We start from the raw sequence: 24,008 nt of genomic DNA, 5'->3' as shown, positions 1-24,008 counted from the left end.
TGCAGAGGACATGAAAGCCACATAATTTACAAAGTCTGGCAAGAATGTTAATTGCATCAAGGGATAATTGAGCAAAGTGGTATATCACGGATGATGCTCACCGTTTCCTGTTAATAAATGGCGTTTTCCAGGATAGCAGAACCAAACTCGCTTTGAAGAACCCTGAATTGCCTTAAATTCAAAGAATCATAGAATTATATATATATATATTAGGTGTAATTTGAGACAAACTCTCATCTCCTCATCAATGAAAATAAGCCTTTATCTTTTCTGATCATTCAAATTTGTCAGAGTTGAAAATCCCTGTTCACAACGTTAACAGAACTGTAGAAGAATAGCCAGTGCTATTGAAGAGAGGTGTGGATACTGTTTCTGTTTTTTTAATTTTCATACTGTACACTACACTACACTGATATGTTTAAATGTTTCTTTGATTGTCCTTGAATCCTCCTGCCACACCTTTTGAGAAGAACCACTGTAGACAGAGTAACCAAAGTACAACCACTAATTCACAAGGAACGATGCAGCCAATGGGAGATTGTTCCCCCCGTTTCCCATAACTGTTTAAGAGCACATTTGGAAGGACTGCAGTCCCGTTGTAAAGCACCTGCTTTGCATGAAAGTCTCAAATTCAAACACCGGCATCTCTAGGTGGGGGGCAGACACACCCCCTGCCTGAAACCCTGGATAGCTGCTGCTAGCCATTACAGTGGTACCTCAGGTTAAGTACTTAATTCGTTCCGGAGGTCCGTTCTTAACCTGAAACTGTTCTTAACCTGAAGACCACTTTAGCTAATGGGGCCTCCTGCTGCCACCGCGCCGCCAGAACACAATTTCTGTTCTCATCCTGAAACAAAGTTCTTAACCTAAGCACTATTTCTGGGTTAGCGGAGTCTGTAACCTGAAACGTATGTAACCTGAAGCGTATGTAACCTGAGGCGTATGTAACCTGAGGTACCACTGTACAGACCCATCGAATGACTCCTGTGTATAAGGCTGTATACACACCATATGTTTAAAGCACATTCCCCTCCTGCAAAGAATCCTGGAATTCTTTGGGAGGGGGGAATGCGCTTTAAATGTATGGTGTGTACAAAATGTAAGGCACTTTCTTGTCTCCCTGTGTACCAATATAACAAAACTCTAAGCTCAATAGAGAAGGCGAGGGAGCCCTCTTGTGGCCAATTCAATATTTGAGTGGGTAAATACATCTGTGTGTCTGTCTCTAGCTCACACATACGTGCACACACACACATTTCCCCTTGTGTTAAGAATAATTTTCTTCTACAGATATACTCCCTCAGGTCAGCCAGTCGCAAGAGTGATTAACTAAAAGAAATCATAAGATGCTGTAGCAAGGATTAATATTTAATTATCTTTTACCTCTAGAGAATATGTAGAGTGATTAGATTAATTGCTTGTGACGCTTATTAGAATTACAATAGCAAGGGCTTGCATGGGGTGAAAGCCGAAACATGAGTGCTCAGAGGGCTTGTGGATATTACAGACTGGAGAACAAAAGTCCACTTAAGTACAGTGTTCGTATAGAAACAAAGCAGACATTGTACCTCCGTTGTTTCACTAGATGGATGAACATCATCATTAATTGTTATGAATTATGAGAACATTTTGATTCATGAATTGCCTACACCAAAGCCTCCAGGTGGCTCACAGAACTTAGAAAATCACAAACACAATATTTAAAATGCATAATTGCATTTCACAAATGACATGAACCAACAACCTTCTCCGTTATATAACTTCCACACAAAAGAAAAATATCTCATAGTAGGACAACAGAAATAGCTACCCCGAAGCAACCATCAGCTAAGAAAAAGATGCTAACCCTAAAACTATTACCAGTAATACTAACCGAACTACTAAAAAATTATTGAAACTTAATGAAAGGCCTGTGTGTGTGTTTAGTTTGGAGTAAATGCTTATCTTTGGACTGTATGGCTGCATCTGCGCAGCAGTTTATTCCATTTACTTGATGTTTCCCTATTTCCACATTATAGCTGAGCTTCTGCATGATATAAAAGCCACTTCTGTAAATATAGCATAATATCGCTCAAGTTCAGCACTCTTTTCTGCTTTACTGGAAATGAACACTAAACCTGCACTATATTTCTCTTTATTTGCAGAAGTGGATTTTACATTGTGTGGCAATTAATGCTTAAGGAAATGATGGGGAAAAGGAATAAACTGCCATGCGAATGTGACTTAGTCCCACACCCCAACACCCCCTCCTAGAAGAGAATTTCAGGCCCCACTCCAAGCCATAGCTCAGTGGCACAACATCTGGCTTGCAAGCAGAAAGCCTCTGCTTCCATACTCAGCATCCCCAGGTGGGGTTATGAGAGACTCATGCCTGAAGTCCTGGAGAACTGCTACCAGTCAGTGTAGACTAGGGGTCAGCAACCTTTTTCAGCCGTAGGCTGGTCCACTGTCCCTCAGACCATGTGGGGGGCCGGACTATATATATATATATATATATATTTTGGGGGGGGGAATGAACGAATTCCTATGCCCAACAAATAACCCAGAGATGCATTTTAAATAAAAGGACACATTCTACTCATGTAAAAACACGCTGATTCCCAGACCATCCGCGGGCCGGATTGAGAAGGCGATTGGGCCGGATCCAGCCCACGGGCCTTAGTTTGCCTACCCCTGGTGTAGACAATATTGAGCTAGAGGGAACAATGGTCTGACTTGGCATAAGCATAGCTGTCAACCTTTCCCTTTTCTTGCGAGGAATCCTATTCAGAATAAGGGAATTTCCCTTTAAAAAAGGGAAATGTTGACAGCTATGGGCATAAGGCATCTTCCTAACTTCCTCCACCTCCATTTCACAAAGGGTATGGAAAAACCTGGGTGGTCATTTTCATTTGTTGAAAATGTCTCCTGTTCACAGTCTGATGTGAGCAGGGTTTCTGCTCACCCTCATTCTGAAAGCCATTGCCGCTGCCATCTCCCACAAGGCTTCTCAGAAATTTAACTTTGTGCAGGCCTTATTCCTTCTGCAATATTTTCCAGCAGATACTGGGCAATGTGGAGTGCCTTCTTCAGGGAGGTTTCTCTGCCCTGCACCAGATTTCCTTCTGATGAAAACAATTTATTTGGTGAAGTTTTTCAGCATGAAGTATGAAGCTGATTTTATTGTATCCAGCTATGCAGCTAAAATCCAGCTATGGATTTTATCATTCTGTTATGCCGTGTTTCTGAGTGGTACTGTAATGCATTTTTAAAAATATTGCTAGTTCCCCTGAGCATTTGTAAAATGAAAGGCAGCATGTAGTAATTTTTTAAAACAAAATATCTATGAAGATGTTTCTGATATATGTCCACTTGTTTTGATGAGTTTGAGATAAATTAGATCATGATCAGTGAAAGAACCTATTCACCAGACCCTCCAAGTGTCCCTATTTTCCAGAGGCATCCCAGATTTAGAGAAGCCGTCCCGGCTTCTGATTTGATCCCAGAATATCTCACTTTCCCTTAGGATGTCCCTATTTTCATTAGAGAAATGTTGGAGGGTATGGAGTTATCTGACCCCCGAGCCATCTGAAAGGAAAGGTTGTTTTTTTAAAAAAAAGTTTAATGTTTGATTATGTTTTTATATATGTTGGAAGTGGGTAGCTTCCAACATGTATAAGATGAGGGGAGTATAAATAGTAAAATCATCATTATGGAATGGGACGTCCCTATTTTCACCAGAGAAATGTTTGAGGGTATGCTATTCACACAAGTCCTTGCAATCAATTCAATGATTCCTCAGTAGCTGCAGCAACTGGATGCTCATACAAACACATGGTAGGCCTGACTCATATAAGGGAATTACCTATCACCAAACTTGGAAACAAAGAAACTGATACGTAATGCTACATAATTTGGTTTCTATTAACTTTTTTAACCCAGTCCACAGCCCAAAATTAGTCTGCAGCTTTGCAAACATAAAAAACTGCTATGATTCTCTTCACCTATGCCTTCTACTTAACCAGTAGCTTGTGTGTTTCACTTAAGGTTGATAACAGATCTGCATAACTGATGGTATTTATGTTTCTTAACGCGGGGAATAAACTTTGTGTATGATAGATATTCCCACAGAATGGCATTTTAATACTAAGCAAACAAAAATATTATAATATTTATAGCAGCAAGGTGCCTTATTCTTTTTCAAAAATTGGATGATGACCTAATATTATGACTTTAGCATGCTAAAAAGTTGTGCAGTGGGAAAAGAGCTCATACAGGGATACCACCCCATACATGCATGGTAGTGCTAATAGTCACAAGTGATATTAGCTTACTATTTTTTTTAATATTTCTGATTACCACTCTTTATATAGTCAGTAATGGAGTATTTGAGATAGAGTTCTGCCACATGACAAAGATGGTGATCAGAAATTGCACTGATTTACCAAGGAACATTTCGTGGCATTATGCACAATTTGCTAAATTAGCATCCTGCAGCTACAACCTCTTTCTGTTTCTCAAGTTGGTTATTTCATTTTAATGATGCAGCCTAGACAAACCAACTGACCTCCTTATAAATCTACCATGACATTAGAGGATAATTACTTTGTGTTTGTCTTTAAAGAACATGTCAATGGTAATCCATCACACAGCTTGTTTACAAGGGAAATCGTGCTCTCGTTTTGTAGGAACCGTACGTAATTGCTATTAGCAGTACTCTGCACTTAGAAGTTTGCACTGAGCTTTTCTATCAAATACTCTGCTTTCAATATTTTGGCTGAGACTCAGGCTACTTTGGTTGTCCTAGATAAAGGGTGAGAGGAAGTATTAGCAAGTGGCACTTCCTTTCTCCCAGGCTGCCAGGTTCCATCTGAATGGTCTCCAAATGCTATTCTTGTCCCTAAGATAGGCTTTCCTACTGCAATGACATGGACCAAGGCCATTTAGAAATGGACCAAGGCCATTTAGCAACAAACTTTGCTGAGGTGGATATTCTCTGGCAATATGAGAGTAACACATTAGCACAACCTTCCTTCAATGAAACTGCGGAAGGCTTGAGAAGCAGAGGTGAAAGCAATGGGTGAGATACCCCTAACCAGTTATTAACTTTTGAACACTGGGACATAGGAAGCTGCTTTTTACTGAGTCAGACCATTGTAACTCTGTATTGTCTACACTGACTAGTAGTGACACTCCAGAATTTCAGACAGGGAACATTTCCAGCTCTACCTAGAAATGAGAGGGATTGAACTAGGACTCTTGGCGTGCAAAGTAGATGCTTTACTACTGAGCTTTGGCCCTTCCCAAAGTCCGGGAACAGAGAGCCTATGGTTGAGGCTGTGCCCACAAAAACTTCCTGGAGAGTGAAGGCATTAGAACTTGCCTAGAAAACAGGCACTTTGGGTTTTATGGCTTAAATACATAAGCTTAGCGCTGATCAACTTCCCCCCATTGCATGTTATGGACACTTTCCCGCATTTGTTGCAGAAATGGAAAAGAAATGGATGCCGCACCAACATTTAATAATACCATGATTCGTATGCCAATTTTAAATATCAGGGGAATGCAGAGAGGCACTCTCAGTGCTTGTCTTGCAACTCTGGAGACCCACCAAAAATCTGAGCCTAACCATTTTTTTGGAACTGCCTTTTGGGGACTTTGGCACAGAGGGGGACGGTGGTACCTCGGGTTAAGTACTTAATTCGTTCCGGAGGTCCGTTCTAAATCTGAAACTGTTCTTAACCTGAAGCACCACTTTAGCTAATGGGGCCTGCCACTGCAGCCGCACCGCCGGAGCACGATTTTGGTTCTCACCCTGAAGCAAAGTTCTTAACCTGAGGTACTATTTCTGGGTTAGCGGAGTCTGTAACCTGAAGCATATGTAACCTGAAGCATATGTAACCCAAGGTACCACTGTAATTTGAGTGTAATTATGTTGATTTTTTTAAATAAAAAAACTTATTTAATATATGGATCAATGCTCCTGTTCCCAAATCCTTTGGGGATGTAGAAGCTAAAAATATAAATTCTTCAGGGAATCCTTGCTGCAATTATAACCCCAGATGTTTAAAAACCAACATTTCTAAGTAGTCAGAAAACAATGCTCCTTCCAAAAAACCAAAACTCTACTACTGCTTATTTTAGTTCTTGGTAAAAAGGTTTTGCTGGTTTTTTTTTATGGTATTCACACTGAAACCTCACTTTGTGATAGTCACAAAGAGTTAAAGCCTGCAGGAGAATTTAAGGGCTCTTTGGTAATTTGGCACATCAGTTTCATACCAGCTATTACTAAGCTGCATCAAGATATTAATGTAGTCATCTCTCTTTAGTCTCAATGAATTGCAATAAAAATGTCAAACAGTTAGATTATATATGCCATCACAGCCGTATTTGATTGAGTAGAGCTGCAGGCCACGTCCCTTGAATCATACTGATGAAGAATCGGAAAGGCCTGGAGAACTCCACTGTAAATTTATTTCAGTGGGTGAGGCCATTTTACATTCTCACTGCCAGTAATACCGGTATATAAAAACGTAGGGGGCGGGGGCGGAAAACCAATTACACAGATGTACTGAATCCATGTTAGAAAGGACATCCTTTGATGTCAATAAAGCAGAGTAACATGCAAGCTAAATATAGTGGTGCCTCGCAAGACAAAATTAATCCGTTCCGTGAGGCTCTTCGTATAGCGTTTTTTTTGTCTTGCGAAGCAAGCCCATTGACAGCTTATCGGATTAGCGCTATTAGCGGTTTAGCGGCTTTTAGCCGATCAGCTGATAAGCGGCTTAGGGCTTAGGAAAAGGGGGGGGGGAGGGAAAAACCCCCGCAGGAACTCGCAAGACATTTTCGTTTTGCAAAGCAAGCCCATAGGGAAATTCGTTTTGCGAAGCGCCTCCAAAACGGAAAACCCTTTCGTCTAGCGGGTTTTCCGTCTTGCGAGGCGTTCGTCTTGCGGGGCACCACTGTATACATGGGGCAAATTATTCTGTTGAAAGAAAATATAAACATTTAAGTGGAGGGGTAAACTCAAGGGAGTGCAGCTACATGCCTTTTTTTTTTTTTCAGAGCAGGATGGATGATGTCCTTTGCTAGAGAAGCGGGGTAATCCCTTGCTCTGATTTATTAGGGAAGGTAAAAGGCGCTTCCATGTGCTGCTCTGGTTCGCCAGAAGCGGTTTAGTCATGCTGGCCACATGACCCGGAAGCTGTATGCCGGCTCCCTCGGCCAGTAAAGCGAGATGAGTGCCGCAACCCCAGAATTGTTCGCGACTGGACCTAACGGTCAGGGGCCCCTTTACCTTTTTATATTGCTTTATATGAAACAAAGTCTCAACGTTATTTACAATATATTTTTAAAAATGAACTAAAAACTTCATGAAAACATATTAAAACAATGCACAATACCAGTACAATTACGATTAAAAGCACACATTAAAAATCAGATTAACAACCCAGTCATTTAAGATGTCTGTATGTCTGAAAAAATTAAAACATTCTTACCTGGTGCTGAAATCATGGCTTCCCCAGGGAGAGCGTTCCAAACATAAAGGGCCATCACAGAAAAGGTCTCTTGTCCGCTCACTATGCTTTGCACTTGTTTTGGTGATGGCACCCAAAGAAGGGCCCAGATGATGAATGTAGTCTAGGCAGGTTCATATGGTAAGATGTGCTCAGAAACCTGAGTCATATAGCGTTTTGAAGGTCAAAACCAGCACTATGAATTGAGCCCAGAAACAAATTAGCAGCCATCACAGTCAGGCTAGAACCAGAGTAATATGTTCACGCCTTCCTAGTTGCTGCTGCGTTTGGTTCTAGCTGAAGTTTCTGAACCGTCATCAAATGCAGGCCCATGTACAACATATTGCAGTAATCCAGCCTGTAGGCTATCAGAGCATAGACAAGAAGCAAACCTTTCCCCTTCCAGACAAAGTCACAGCAGGGCCAGTTGAAGCTGATAGAAGACACTCCATGTCCTGCATTGGATGTCACTTCCTGCCCACAGCGGAAGGTGGTCACTGAACTTCACCACTGAATTGTCACCATGTCCAAACTGGCCCTGAAAAACTTCTATCTTTTCATAATAAGGAAGCTCTTACCAATCAGGTTAGGCTACAAATACTAATTTGCAAAGTTCTCTTATTTTCACTCAGCAAGTTACTCCAGTATGGCACATTTACAGCACTGCAATTTTGTAATCTTCTCGGAAAACTACCCATCACACAAAATTACGCTCTTGTCCTTTAATATTATTAATAAAATTCAATCACGGGTCCCTTCATTCACTTTTTTGAAAGGTTACATAGGTTTAAGCAGTGCCATTTTTTCTCCTGCCGAAATATATTATGAGATGCCATTACTGTTGTAAAAGCTAATTGATAATGTGATTTGTTATGTTGCTGAGACATAATTCAGAAAGTTATTTTAAAGGCTTTGATACATGAACAGCACTAACTGTTTAATATTTCTTGTGAGAATAGACACAATGCATCAGGTTTGAAAAAAATGTGTTGCTATGTGAATGAAATATTTCTGGAAGCTTTTATTCTTGTTGTTTGGGTTTTTGCCAATGGCTTTCTAGTGGAAAGCTCGTATTTTTTATACTGTTTCTGTTAGAATGTATCCATCAGCCCTTAGTGGATTTGTGTGTGCGTGTGTTAACAGAAAGGAATAAATAAAGGTTTAATAGATAATTAAAATATTGTAGCACATTTTAAAGAGCTTCATTTATTTAAAATGAAGCTAAATTTTATGATCAATAAACTTACTTGTAGGACATATTTCTGACTTCTTCCCCATATGACCCTGCAAAATGGTTGGCTTTAAATTTACATTCAGGGTATTTTTCAGAATAAGATGACTATCAAATCACTTATTCACCCCAAATCAATGTTACAGTTGTTGTAGCTATTATTTGGAGCACCTTAGCAAACGTTTCCATTTTTTGTAGGTTTACAATATTCATGGGACTCTTAAGTAGAAGCATTGTTTGAGAAGTTGTTATTTCGGAAAGCCTTATGTGGTGGCTATGATTTTGAAAACATTTACAGCTCAATCTTTTACTTGTCTATTCAGAAGTAAGTCTAGACATAATTCAATAGGGCTTACTTCCTTCCAGATAAGTAGTTATAAAACTGCATCTTTACAGAGTTATGATTCGAGTGATTTCATGTGCATTTACTGCAAGTCAATAGACACAGTGTCAGGTCTACTTAAGTTAGTGGACTAATCAAAAGGAATGTTCAGCATTCCTATGTTGAGCATAGACCTGGGCGATATATTAATATATTGCCCAGGACTGGTTTTTTGGGGGGAGGACTGTGATGACAGCTTCACTCAATGGTATATCGCTGGTGAAACCATCACGGCTCTTGAGTCCCTCTGCCTTCATCGCCCAGAGCGCTGAGGGACAAACTAACTGGGAGCTGGAGGCAGAGGAACTCAAGCAGCGGTGGTTTCAGCAGCGATATACCGCTGGTGAAACTGCCACTGCACTCTCTCTCTCATCGCTCTCCCACCCCCAGTGGAGCCTGGCCAAGGAACCCTGAGTCCCCTGCTGGTTGTGCACGAGTGGCAGGGGACTCGGGGCTCATTCGGCTGGGGGCAGGAGCCTTTCCACCCACCAGGTGAGCAGCAGGTTGGGGCAAGATGTATTGGCTTCAGCCTGCGAGGCGCTGGGGTGAAAGCGCCTCAGCTCCCATGGTGAGAGTTGCAGCAGTTTTCCCCAGCACCTCGCCAGCTGGGGCCAATGCAGCTTTTTTCAACACTGCAGTTTATCGCCAAACCGCGATTTTGGCTGGCGATACACCGCCATGTTGAAAACCCAACATCGCCCAGTCCTAGTGGAGCATCGCTTGAGTGCTCCTTTTACAGAGACTTCAGTGAACTTCAGCACAGCAGGTTCCATAGTGATGGCCATCAGCTTGGATGGCATTAAAAGAGATTCATGGAAGATGAGACCAAGGCTACTAGCTATGATGACAATCTCCTACCTCCACTGTCAGAGGCAGCTTGCCTTTGAATTCCAATTGCTGGGTATCAGAAGTGGAAAGACTGCTATTGCACTCAGGTCCAGCCTGCAGGCTTCCCATAGGCATCATGGTGTACCATCATGAGACCAGAACGCTGGAACAGATGAACCTTTGTCCTGATTCAGCACGATTCTTACGTTCTTATGGATGCTTTTAGGGAAGATTCATGCATTGCAGAAGGTTGGACTACATAACCCTTGGGGTCTCCCCCAACTCTACAATTCTATGATTCTATGTCATTTTGGGCTAAGACACAATCAATGTAAGCATCTGTGTAGGGTAAGTACTTACTGAGAAGCCATAAAAAGGCTAGTAGATATATCATCGGTGGGCAGCATTTCTCCATAAGCTCATTTCCAGGTAGTCACAAGACTGCTGTCAGATAACTAAAATCAAATAATAAGTAATACAGAGAGCTAAACATGTGTAAGTGTTACACAGCCTTTCCCCCCTTGCAATGGCGGCAGTACTTCTTGGCCCCATTGCAACCCTGGACATTACTACCTGCAACTTTCTCAATTATGGATGTGCCAGTCCTTCTAGGATGGGATCCCAAAATTGATCTTTTGGCCCCATCTCAAGACAAAGGAGGGTGTGCGCTTAGCGAAGTATTATTCATATTATTTTTTTAAAAAATCTTAATGTGCATTTCTAGACATTACAAACTTGGCTCTTGGATGTTGTAGTGGTGGGGTACCTTTTAGCTGGCCTTTTTATCTATTCAAGATTTTCTAGATTGTTTGATACTATGTGTGCTTTCTACACTACCTTCACCAAATATAAATTCCAGGCATTTCTGCGTGTTCCCCTATTGTATTACTGACAAACATTTCCAGTATCTTGTGCTCAAGAAGTCAAGATTCTCAGTCTGTAGTTTCCTGGATCTGGACATTACTCTTTATCAGTGCTTTATGATAAAGTAGGGCTGTCAGGCCATGAAGAAATTTTTGGACTTACTCATCCATCTTTTTGACAGAGGATGCTGACGTAGTTGCCAAGGCCAAAGCATCTATTATAAATGGGAACATTTTGGGGGAAAACACTTTGGAAGATTAAATATTTTGCACCAGCTGCATAAAGAAAACGAACATTTGCAACCTTTCAAATTAGCTCATTATACCTTGATGTTAGGCAGACGGACAATCATCTTTAATCTCTGCTTGCCTGATGCCTGTTTTCTTCATCACTGTAGCGTTTTAAAAAAATAAATACAAAAACCAGTATAAACAGCCAGGACACAAACCTCTCAGATGATGAGTACTGTCTGTAACCTGTTGCTAAAAACTTATATTATTTTGCACCTTCTCATTCTATGATGTTGCTTGACAGCATGGACATTTTTATTGGGTTCACCTACATTTTCATGGAAGTGTATTGCTCAGAGTTATGGAAGTTGCTATTGTCTCTCTGTGCATGAAGAAGTAACACCTGCCTTCATAGGAACACAAGGAGCTGCTATAGTCAAACTATTGGTCCCTCTAGGTTAGTATTGTCTACATCAGGGGCCAGCAAACTTTTTCAGCAGGGGGCCGGGTCTACTGTCCCTTAGACCTTGTAGGGGGGCCGAACTATATTTTGAAAAATATATATGAATTCCTATGCCCCACAAATACCCCAGAGATGCACTTTAAATAAAAGCACACATTCTACTCATGTAAAAACACCAGGCAGGCCCCACAAATAAATAAATAAAAGGACACATTATACTCATGTAAAAACACACTGATTTCTGGGTTGTCCGCAGGCTGGATTTAGAAGGCGATTGGTCCGGATCCAGCCCCCGGGCCTTAGTTTGCCTACCCATGGTCTACACTGAGTGGCACCAACTCTCCAGGGTTTTAGATAGCAGTATTTTCCAGGCATTCCTGGAGATGCTGGGGACTCACTATGGGACCTTCTGCATGCAAACAATAAGCTGTACCTCTAAATTATGGTCCTTTCCAGGTTTTTATTTTGGGGGCAGATTTTGAACAGGAAACATGGCTTCTTCCTTTTCAGATGATAGCCACAATGTTCCTTTACAAATGACTGAAGCTATTTCCAAAACATTACATTGCAAAAAATAATAATAATAAAAAACCAATTAACTTGAAAATAGAAACAAGGGAAAATATCAAAATGACATGATAACATAGTGATGAGCAAAAGCATGCATGCTTCCAAGCTACATTATTTTATAGTGGAAGTTCATTGGACTTCCCTTTTCTGATAAACTGGCTTGGGCGGGGGGTCCGTGGAAAAGTGAAAGTGCACTTATTTATATCCATGGATGAACTTTTAAAAAGTATTGCTACAGATGTCATGATTTTGTAATACTATGCCACAAATCCTTATCAGTTTCTAATTAACTTTAGCATAGCAGGAGAGCCAAGAATACTATTTTTCGGTGACATGTTAATGCCTTTAAAATGAACACAAATAATTTATCGTGGGGAACAGGCATGCCTGGATTGCTAAGAAAGAAATATTCAGAACTTTTGGGAGATTAAGTGGTAAATGGATTTTTGCAATTTCTCTCGATGTTATGTTTTTCCTATTAAACCCCAGGAAACAGAAGAGTAAAGAAAATGCAGAATTTCCATAGGAGAATGTCTCTAAGATATATGCTGATTTAAAGTTAATTTAAAAACTTTGGCTGATATCACTGCAGTTCACAACATGTGGTTTTATATTCTTAAAGCATTACAAGAAAAATAACGAACAAGATTGCCAGTAAAACAAGCACATTGGCTTGGATCCAGAGAAGACCGAGAGGAGTTCCAGTCATATAACAGGGTTTGTCTACTTTTTTGCTGCTTGCTATTCCTGACAGTATAGATGGGGGAGAAATCAGATGCAGTTCAAATTTAAAGGAGAACCTACCCAATTCACACTTTCATATATAACACATGAACCAAAATACAAGCCATCCTTCAAAACCTACAATTCTCCACATTTTGTAAAGCTGCATTCTGGCCATGTAATGTGTACAAAAATGCACACACTAGGGTGAAGTGTGAATTAAAATGCATATGTTCATGAAAATAACACTTGAAATGCATTATATTAGGGGAACTGCTGTGCAAAAAAAAAAAAAAAAGGTAAAATTCCATACAAACATTAACAAAACTTCAGAGTGATGGGGGAATGTGGAGAACAAAACTTAAGACTGGAATAATGAGAAAGTGAAACTGTCAGATTCATCCATCCCTACCTGGCAGCCAGGGACCCTTCAGAATGGCACTTGATACATTGTGAGAGTGCTGTAGTTTCAGGGGAGAATAAATGGAAATTCAGACCCCCTCCTTGAGGAAGCAAAAGTGCCTTGCACTTATACAAGTGGCTTTCTAGATCTCACCAATAACTTTAAGACCTTGACTGTGATGGAAACGCCATTGATTAGTTCACATCCTGAGTGGCAGCAGAACTTGGACCAAACACTTTAGATACTGAGCCAGGTCTTTCCCAGTCCTGCAACCTGAGATCCTTTAACTGCAGATGCTCAGCTTCAAATCCGAGGCTATTTGTACATCCAAACATGCATTCTTTCACTGAACTGCAGAAGCACCCAAGTAATAGAGCAGAGCAATGCTACAGCTTATCGACTGTATGTTATTTGTAAGTTATAAAGTATACATCATTTCTGAAAAAGTATATGTATCCATCTATGCAAAGCAATGCGACATGTCTTTGAAAGTACAATGACTGACACACTACATTTCCCCCAGAACTGGCCTTGTGTTATTTCCTTTTGGTTGAGAAACAAAGCCTTAAACTTGAGTGCAGTGATTGCTCAGATAAATGACCCACCACAAACATGTCTAAACCCAACAAGCACACTTTATTTGTAACCTCACATACATGATATTTACACAGTTGGTCTGCTACTGTCAATATAGATGGTTGTACGAAGGGTTACTGAAGCGTACAAAACTGGAACAAACGGGTGCTTTCCCTCCTAGGTTAGCATACTCAACTTGTTTTGAAATGCACTGTTGTGATCACTAGGTGTCAGTATAGTGCTATTTGTACAGCTAATAGTACTATGGCGGCATGTAGTAGTATCACACACACAATTTAGCTTGTGAGTACACATAAGGGGGAAAACAGGCCTCAAAATCCACAGTGAAAAGTCCTGAGCAACTCGGAAACATTCAATAGCAAAAAAACATTTAATGCATATTTAAATTCAAAAGAGCCACTAAGCACAGCTCAAACTTTTATAAACTCTTATTTTTATCAAACTACAGCAAAAATAGTTTTACTTCACAATCTAACCATATTTAGAGCTCCATATTTCCATACTTTCCATATTTCATAAAGAAATTGGTTGTGAATCACACAAACATCATGTTGGGCAGCCCATATAAAACGGTATTAAGAGCTGATGGCTGTGGGGCAGGATGCACTAGCCCACCGGGACTTCCTCTCTGGTCTTCTTTCTTGTCCTCAGGGGCATCCAGCTCCACTAGAAACACAGTTCAGAACAAATAATTAAAATTTTCTTTTAGCTGTAGAGATATTTTAAAGAAACCAAGAGCATGATCCTGTTCAAGTTAAGCAGTTTTAAGCAAATGCTTCTAATGGAAGAGATTTAAACATGCACCCAACTTTCCTATTGACATCAAATGGATTTAAAGGGGCTTAACATTGGCTGAATGATACCCAGAGTTTTAATGTCTACTTGCTTAGATACCTCTCTCTTTAGGCCTGTTCAGGTGCTACATATAGTGGAGAAGGAGAACTCTTAACATAGTTTTAGTCCTGGACTATATATACATTACCATGTATGGATATACACTTGCCTATCCATATATTCATTTTTCATATAGCAGTGTTCAGAAATCACTGAAATCCCTAAGAACTGCATGTAATCAGATCTAAAATTAACTCATAAAATAACCTAGTGACCAGAAACTTTGCTAAACATTAAAGAACTGTCTGCATTAAATACCATAAAGCTAGATACTATCAAAGGGTAGCTAATCCTAATGTTAACTGTTGGGAAACCATCTCTTCTGACAGAGAGAAACTGTTATTGGCTACATACATACTATAACTTTAAAGGCACTGTATCCCTTATAGAGAAACAGTTATAAGCAACTCTTAACCAACTACAGTGCTCAGAATTCTTTGAAGGGGGAAATGTGCTTCCAACAACCTTTGACAGCAAAAGGCTTCCCCGTCTTGAACTTACAGAAATCGCTGGTCACTGGTTACAAGTAAACATTCCTGTTACAATTATCTCTAGTCATTTCCCCCAGTGAGGCAAATAACAGGTTTGGGGAGCCAATTTTAATTAGGAAAATAGAGAGCAGGGATGGCGTTAATCCCCCTTCCCTGGTGCCACAGTCAAGGGCTGCTTTGGGACCCCTAGGTCTGCTATTAATTTCTTTTCAACTGTGAGAGAATCTAATTCTGGATCTCCTGTGTCACATTTAGCTTGGACCTTTGAGTCCTTTTTTGTAGTAAGTAAATAGGAAAAATGTTGGCATTACAGCTGCGTATAGAAATATAATTCGGTTATTTTGATGGCTCAGCACAAACCCAGTATTCAGAGGAGCATCTGTTCTTAGCGCTGGAGATATGCTCCTTTGGGAAAAAACAATACCTTCCTTATGGGAGACATTTCACTCTCTCTTTTTCACACACACTCTTTTAAATATATGCATCTTTCAATATGTGATTTTTTTAAACCCCGCTTGGTGTCTTCAATATGAGGATAGCAAATTGCTTAGATGAGAGTGATACCATTTCTATCAGCAAGCTCAGCAGTTCCGGTGCTTGTAATATACAATATAATGGCATTTTAACCAAATAATAAAATGGTGAGAAGAAAATGGTAGAAGATTTTGATCTGTTCACACTTCAATCTGTGTACTTTATTTTAAAAACTTTTAAATCTTACTTTTAGGAGGTTCATCCACAGCACTCTTACTCCTTTGAAGAAAACGAACAGCCTGTCCAGTTGTCTTGCCTACTTTGATAAAATCTGCAAAGAAACATAGTAGCTTTATAATTGAACACACTCAAAACAAAACATGGAAGCGGAACCTGCAGTTTTCTTCTACATTTGCAAATGACAGCTCAGTCTTAACCAGAGTTAGGTGCATGTAAGCCCACTGAAATCAATGGCCTTTTGAAATCCTGTGGACCAAGCTATACTTCAGATTATGCACACATTTAAGAACTGAGGTTAAATTGGTCACATTTGTTTCCAAGAAAAAGCAATACTGAAGCTCCAATTGGAATGTGTTCCTTATCAGATCAAGGTCCTGCACTGCCTTCTTGCAAAAAGTTGTTCCCCTGCTGCTATTTGCTGCAAAACGTAAGTACTATTTTGGACAAATAGAAGCCGGGGGAAGTTTTGATAGGAAACCAGCCCAAGGCACAAATTTGGATTGGGAGCATGTTCCCACTGCTCTAGGCCTTTCATGAGTACAGACCCCCAAATGCCTCTATTTTCCAGGGACAGTCCAGGATTTACAGAAGCAGTCCTGGTTTCTGATCCAATCCCAGAATGTCCCACTTTTCCTTAGGATGTCCCTCTTTTCATTGGCGAAATGTTGGAGGGCATGGTAGAATATCCGTATTGTCGTCAGAGCATATGGAGTTATGTGACCCAAACTAAGGAGATAAGTGCAACTTATAGTAGACATCTGAAGACAGCCTTGTATAGGGAAGCTTTTAAATGTTTTATTATGTTTTTATATATGTTGGAAGCTGCCTAGAGTGGCTGGGGTAACCCAGTAAGATGGGCAGGGTATAAATAATAAAATGATGATGATGGAGTAGGACATCCCTATTTTCATCGGAGTATAGAAGCTTCATTTGTTCACATCTAAGCATGGACACTAACATCACCATTGACAAGAAAGGCATTAGGCTCAGCTGTTTTATGAAGCTTGCTATTACACACTTTCACATAAGCTTTCCATTTTTGTCGCATTCTCTTCCAGGGTCGTATACCATTGGTTAGCTATGACAGAACGCACTCCAGCAAGGCTCAGAAAGATTGTTGTCTCTGTTGGCTTTTCCAGAGAGAGGCGTACAGAGCTAAAAAAAGAAAAGAAAAAAGAAATGCAACGAATGAAAATTACAGGTACAGACATTCTTAAATGACCTGAAGAAAAGAGACAAAACCTGTTCATTAAAATTTTATCAGTTCACAAGAACAGAAAGTGAACTGCATTTTTCTTAACTTTTTCTCACTAGCATGTCTGGCATTAAATATGTTACCGTATTTTTCGCTCTATAGGACTCACTTTTTCCCCTCCAAAAATGAAGGGGGAAAGTGTGTGCGTCCTATGGAGCGAATGCAGGCTTTCGCTGAAGCCTGGAGAGTGAGAGGGGTCGGTGCGCACTGACCCCTCTCGCGTTCCAGGCTTCAGGAAGCTATCCGCAAGCCTGCGGATAGCTGCCTGCAGCCCGAAGCCCGGGGAGCGTGGCACTGTGCATCCCGGGCTTTGGGCAGCTCTCCAAGGCTTGCGGATAGCAGCCTGCTGTCCCCAAAGCCAAAACAGCGAGACGGGGCACTGCGCAGCCCTCTGTCTCGCTGTTCCAGCTTCGGGATGGCTGTGCAAAGCCTCCGCAGGGCGGTGGGGTGAAGGCACCTCGCCACCCTGCGGAGGCTTGAAAGCCTGTCCCCGAAGCCAAAACAGCGAGACAGGGCGCTGAGCAGCCCTCCGTCTCGGTGTTCCAGCTTCAGGATGGCTGCGCAAAGCCTCTGCACCCCATCGCCCTGCGGAGGCTACAAAGGATGTCCCCGAAGCCTCAAGCCTTTGGAGTGCAGCTGCGCTCCAAAGGCTTCAGGGATCTTTGAGGCTGGCAATGGGGGAAAGCAGCGCTTCCCCCCACCGCCAGCCCCACAAGCTCGGGGGGCAGCGGCAAGGCCTGCTCTTGAACGCACCTTGTTTTTGAGGGGGGGAACAAGAAATTTCCCCCCCCCCATTCTCCCCCTCCTATGGTCCGGTGCATCCAATAGAGTGAAAAATACAGTATATAGAGTTCTCTGGCTGTCTTACAATAAATAAGTTTAAAACAATTTAAATACAAAATCATCATCACCATCATCATTTTATTTGTATGCCGCCTTTCCATAGTTAAAACAACGCTCAAGTCGGCTTACAACATGACAAGATTTGCATAATTACCAATATAACAAAAGTCATAAACAATAAATAAAACACATCAAAAGGTACACAACCAAATGGAAAACAATTTCCACATAAATCATAAAATCAAAAACTAAGAAGACAGCATTAATATCACAATTTAAAATGACATAGATAAAAAATAAAAGCAATTTAAAAAAACAAAACAAAAACAGAGCCCTCTCTGCTCAGCAGCAGCAGCAGCAGCAGCAGCAGCAGCAGCAACACTCCTTTATGGAGCCTGTCACGCCCCAAGCCCCAAGCCAGGTGGAGAGAAGCAGGGCATAAAACATATAGGGACTGTGGTCCTGAGATCGGGTTTAGCTGGCCTTTAGGGGGCAGACAGAAGCATAGCATTGCTCTCTGGGGCCCAGAGTCTGCCATGATGGGCTGCAATCATCGCCCACCCTGGGACTGGGTGAGCGGCCTTTCTTGACAGCAAAGAATGAGGAATTTAGGTTGCAATCGGCCTTTCTTGACAGCAAAGAATGAGGAATTTAGGTTGCAATCCTATGCATACTTTCCTGGGAGTAAGTTCCATTGAACTCAGTGGCACTTACTTTGGAGTAGACTGCCTTGCACACAATGACCTTAAAACTTATGCTGATCTTACCTTTTAAACCCATCGAGGTTTATCACTCGTGCAGTACTTGGTTTTGAATGGACGAGGTCTGAAAGTATCACCAACTGACACTCTGTGGGAAGGGAAGCAATAATATGAATGTTAGACTTCAGTAGCATTTTGGATCCAAAGATACATGAGCAGAAAATTGCTTATCTAACAAGGCTTTAATATTCCACATTACTCAATGCAGACCCCTGTGAAATTATCCAAAATGGTATGGTGTATGACACGGGGGCAGTGGAATTTACGCAGAAATCACGGAAGGCAGTGATGGACATAGAGAACCCCAAGGTTTCAAGAAGTATTTTAAAAAGCTTGATAAAAGACCTTAAGGGAACAACTTCCAAATGGTCAATAAGGACTGAGCATGCTCAGTGGTTGTGGAATGCTGATCAACCAGGGGTAGGTAACAGAAAACCTGGTGTGGTGGCTGTGGAACAAAATGTTGCATGTTGAAGAAGCATGGCTGATGCATTGGAACAGTGAATGGGAGCACTGAAAAGGGCCACATTTTGTTTCAGGTCTCAGCCATTCACTGCTATGTTTGCCTTGCTAGTCCTGCCATCAAGATGTAATAAAACTGTGCAGGGTTGAACAGTCAGTTGTTAAGGCACATCATCCCAAGACCACTCCATGGAACAGAAATTTGCTCCATTATTCAGAAAGTGTGCCTCAAAGGATGACTCCCCTCAATACAGGGTTGTAAGTACCCCATCTGATGTAAATCTCATGCTGTGGGAGTGGCTAATGGCTCCTTTCTGACACCTTAAGATTCCCAGGCCACATGAGAGAGGCCCATGCTGGGCCTCCCTCTTCCCTACATCAGCGGTGCTCCCAATTCCAGAAAAACAAAAGCTGACAAGGGGATGAGGTCCAATTTGGGTGTCTTCCACCTTGCCCAAGCTTCTGATTTTACCTATACTATGTGAGAAGAAACCATGCTTACAGCAGCTTTTATGTTAATAATGCAATTTGCACAGGGACCACAAATTAAATCACCTTTGAATGACAACTTTTGCAGAAAGCTGATCTAACACTTGTAATAATAAAACCACATATTTCAATCTGAGTAAATAGAATTTTGTTATGATCTGCAAGGAAAGCAAACAGCCTTTTTCAGCTTCATAAAATCACCTGGGATATTCATAGCAACTAATCTTTCAAGTAATGTATATAAGAGAAATCTTGCCAGTCCAGAGAAGATAAATGCACTGCAGTTGTTCAGTAAGTATTCCCAGTCTGCTTGACTGAAAGGGGGAGGGAAAAAAGAACAGTCAAAACTTTAGTGTGCACTGTATGCTATTAAATTGTATTAGCATGATGTTCTGCTACTTTAAGTAGCTCAGCTCAGCTCTAGAAAACATTACACTTAAAGAAATATGATCAGTTTTCATCAACTATGTGCCCTAGTGCCAGGAATACAGTCATACCTTGGAAGTCAAGCGGAATCCATTCCAGAAGTCTGTTCGACTTCCAAAATGTTCAAAAACCAAATCATGGCTTCTGATTGGCTGCAGGAACCTCCTGCAGCCAATCAGAAGCTGCGGAAGGACTGACACGCTCGGGCTTAAGAAGGTAAGATGAACCTGCTGGATCAAGCCAATGGTGCCCCATCCAGCACCCCGTTCTCACAATGGCCAACCACAATGGCCAATGCAAGAAACCTCTCTCCCCTCCTGCAGTTTGCAGCAACCGGTATTCAGGAGCTGACTGCTTCTGCCTATGGAGCTAAAACACAGCCATCAGGGTTAGCAGCTATGGGCTGAGTTTGACTAATCTTCTTTTAAAGTCATCCAAGTTTGTGGCCACCAGTGCCTCTTGTGGGAGTCAATTCCATAGTTAAGCTTTGCACTGTGTGAAGAATGCTTTCTTTTGTCTGTCCTGAAGCTTCCAGCGTTTAGCTTCATTGGATGTTCCTGAGTTCTGGTGTAATGAAAAAGGAAGAAAAAATGTCTCTCTATCCACTGTCTCCGTACCAGGCATAATTTTACACACCTATCCCAGGTCACTCCTTACTCACCATTTGGGCGGGGTATGTATGTATGTATGTATGTATGTATGTATAAATAAATATTTTCTAAACTAAGAAGTCACAAAGGTCGAGCAACTTTAAGCCCCATTCTTTACAATGGGAAAATTTCTTAAACCACACACTGCAATCAGTGGGACCTGAAAGCGACTAAATTTTGGCTGGATTCCCTCCCTGCAACAGCCTTGTTTTGACTTCTTTACTAGCAGCATATGAACAAACATATTAGGCATTCGTTTAGGTATAAAAAAAAAATGCGCAAAAAAAGAGAAACAAACTTACATACCTTGCAAATTGCGTGTTACCCATAATTCCATCCCAACGGAGTGTAAACGGCTCAAATTTCTCTAGGAGTGTCTTAAATTTTTGTGCAGGATTATCTGATTCTGAGCATACAATTTTTTGTCATTAGGAACATAGGGTTTTCCAGTGCTTATACACCCACCCACCCACTCTGTATAATTTTAAGCAGATGTAGCTTTAAAAAAGAGTATTACAGTAGCTTCGTAAATAAGCCTACAAAGGTTAGTAGCCTACCAAAAAAATGTTACTAGCCTGCTAACAGGGCAGTAGTTTGTGTTTTCACGCTGACCATAGAAGACTGGAAATGCAGACTTCTAGCAACTTAGGAGAGTAGGGTTTGTTTGTTTTTCTTTTAAGTGCCTTCTACCCAGTGGACTATTAGAGGAGGGTCTAGATTCTTCTCCGCTAGCCTGCTTTGTTTCCATGTTGGTTTCAGAGGAAGGATTTTTCTCTTTCCACAACTAGCACACTAACCAACAGGCTGAAGGAGTAGGCTCAGAGTGATCTGTCGTTCCTCTGCCAGCCTGCTTGCTTGCCTATGGCAGCAGGATGATTTGTTCAATGCAAGACTACAACACCAACTTTTTCAGATATTACAGTTATCACATGGTGCTTTCTGCATGCAAAAAGAGGAACTTTAAAAAGTGACTTTCTTTAATATATAAAATAAAACCAGGTCATTCTCTTTCAACCATAAACTGTAGCTACTTTTAAACCTACATATTAGGTGCACAGTGTTTGAAAATGGTTTCACTGATGTTGAAAAAAAGAAAATAGAGTTCTAGGTTGATTTCTACTACAGCTATTGTAATGGCAAACAAGTTATAATATACAAACTTTACCTCTTTCTGTTACATCATTATATGGATCCACAACATCTGAGACATACCATTAAGAACATGCAAATGAGGGGTGTCAAATTTAAATATAATTAACTACATACAACTCCTCCCCCTTCCTCCAGTTTTGATTGGGTGCAGGAATCAGAAACAAAGCGAGTGGCACCCTCAGCATCCAATCCTAATGTGTCACCTTTTGATACCTTCCCTGAAGAAACCACCACCAGCCGTTCCCTCCTTCTGCTTACCAGGCCCCCACTTTTGTGCCTGAAATATACTCAGAGTCGAGTGTGGATTTCATGCTCTTTATTCAGCTCATAGTAGTGAGGAATGAATGTTCCCCCCAAATATCTGCTTTATATACATTATTTACACAATGGGCCGCACGTGATTGGCTAATTCTGGGATTCTCCTGTAGGCCAATCAGGTTGCGGATTCACTTCCACCTGGAGCTGGATTGGGTGGCTCCTGCGGACCAATCATACTGCTGCATTGTTCTAGGACCAATCAGACTGCTGCTTTCTGGACCCTATTGTTCTAGGACCAATCAGACTGCTGCATTCTGAATCCTCTTGTTCTAGGACCAATCAGACTGCTGCCTTTTGGATCCTATTCAACTCAGTACATAACAGTGCCTAAGCAAACTCTTTACCCTTCCTAAGTCAGTAGCATCCAAGCTCTCTTTCCCAAGGCCACTGCTTGACCTCCATAGTCCTCTCACATGATGAAAATGCTTCCCTTCCATCTTTGCAGCTTAAGTATTATCTAGAAAGCAAGTATTCTTTTCTACTGTCCAAAGGTCTCTCTCACACCAATTCCACACCATTTGCTCTCGACTGTAAAGGTTAGCAAAGTGAAAGCTAGACACTTTCTATACACTTTGACACTTGCAATACTGCAGAATTTAGTAGCAACAACAGTAATAGTAGTAGCTGGCACAGGGAAGCCAGTCTGATTGCCCTACAAGCTTTCCTAGCTCTGAAGACGATTCAGTAATTGACACAGACAGTAGCAGTGATGTGGCTCGATTGCTGAGCTCAAGGAAGCGGGCAGCTCGGATGTAAAACTCATGATTTAAGTATTCCATTTCCTAATCAATAGCTTCTGAAAGGATACATTTAACATTATGTATATCAATTGGAAGGCAGTTGGGTGGCAGAACACGGTTAAGGTTAGGCTGTTGAATAAGAAACAGTCATAGCTTTAGTATGAAAGAACACCCACAGCACAATTCTTAACTTCTTTTCTCAGAATGAAAGCCTAATAAGCTCCATTGGGACTCACCTTCTGGCAAGCATGCTCAGGACTGGAATCCTAAGTAGCATCCATCAATACTGCATAACACTGTTTTTGTCATAATAACATGGAAAATGCTACTGCGTATAACTTTTGTGGAAGATCCCAGTTGCCACAAAAATCATGTCAGAGAGTGCATGCCACAGTTGTGATTGTGGGGAGGTAATATGAATAAATTTCCTGATCAACACTACTTCTCAAGCACAGGGATTGCTCACGCTATTTTGCTGCCCAAGGTAGAAATTAATTATATGCCCCCCCATCTTTGTTAGGACTTTATTGATGGTTTTCTCCTATTTTAGTCCCATTCCTAAGATTAAATCTTGGGAATAATAGGAACGCATAGGGGAGGTGAAGGAGGAAGAACACAAACAGCCTCCATATCTCAGAACTTGCTGTCTAAAGCAGGGGTGGACAACCTGTGGTTCTACAGATGTGGGACAACAAGTCCTATCATCCCTGACTAAGGGTGATGGGAGCTGGAGTCCAACCAGAGCTGGCCAACCATTTGGATGCCTGAGCTGAAGGACCAGATTGTGCTTCCTCCATTACATGTTCTAGAACCTACTGGACTGATAGCCGAATCTTACTTCAGCACCAGTGATGGGTAATAATAATAATAATAATAATAATAATAATAATAATAATAATACCCCACCCATCTGGCTGCGTTTCCCCAGCCACTCCCAAGGGTAGAAGTCTAGCTTAGGGGGTGAAGATCAGGCTGTCTAGCACACATAGCCCTATTTCCCAGCATCTCACTCCTGAGGCTTGCCTC

At 41.3% G+C, this 24,008-nt stretch overlaps 1 protein-coding gene and 1 long non-coding RNA gene across 7 annotated transcripts in view; both read right to left on the bottom strand.

Annotated features, from left to right (window-relative positions):
- Positions 1-11,203, bottom strand: part of LOC307217356 — a 33,058-nt gene extending 21,855 nt beyond the window's left edge. For 2 of the 3 annotated variants that reach the window (XR_013839570.1, XR_013839571.1), the window contains exon 1: positions 7,479-8,297. This is a non-coding gene — a long non-coding RNA (uncharacterized lncRNA). Of the gene's footprint in view, positions 1-7,478; positions 8,298-8,743; positions 8,781-10,297; positions 10,393-11,126 lie in introns of those variants that run through there. The other variant, XR_013839569.1, reaches the window with a different exon arrangement.
- Positions 11,204-13,807: 2,604 nt separating this feature from the next.
- CFAP46 (cilia and flagella associated protein 46) overlaps positions 13,808-24,008 on the bottom strand; it is an 81,394-nt gene continuing 71,193 nt past the window's right edge. For all 4 annotated transcript variants that reach the window (XM_079978393.1, XM_079978392.1, XM_079978394.1 and 1 more), the window contains 8 exons: positions 23,051-23,111; positions 21,938-21,973; positions 21,079-21,178; positions 19,898-20,010; positions 18,752-18,833; positions 16,905-17,041; positions 15,894-15,977; positions 13,808-14,453 (listed from right to left, as the gene is read on the bottom strand). In XM_079978393.1, the coding sequence (XP_079834519.1) occupies positions 14,323-14,453; positions 15,894-15,977; positions 16,905-17,041; positions 18,752-18,833; positions 19,898-20,010; positions 21,079-21,178; positions 21,938-21,973; positions 23,051-23,111 (744 nt within the window). In that variant the 3' untranslated portion in view covers positions 13,808-14,322. The remainder of the gene's footprint in view (positions 14,454-15,893; positions 15,978-16,904; positions 17,042-18,751; positions 18,834-19,897; positions 20,011-21,078; positions 21,179-21,937; positions 21,974-23,050; positions 23,112-24,008) is intronic.

The sequence above is a fragment of the Podarcis cretensis genome (genome assembly GCF_951804945.1).
Source record: "Podarcis cretensis genome assembly, chromosome: 5".
Lineage (NCBI taxonomy): Eukaryota > Metazoa > Chordata > Lepidosauria > Squamata > Lacertidae > Podarcis > Podarcis cretensis.
Note: the sequence above shows the minus strand (reverse complement) of the source record. Positions and strands in the feature narration are given on the sequence as shown.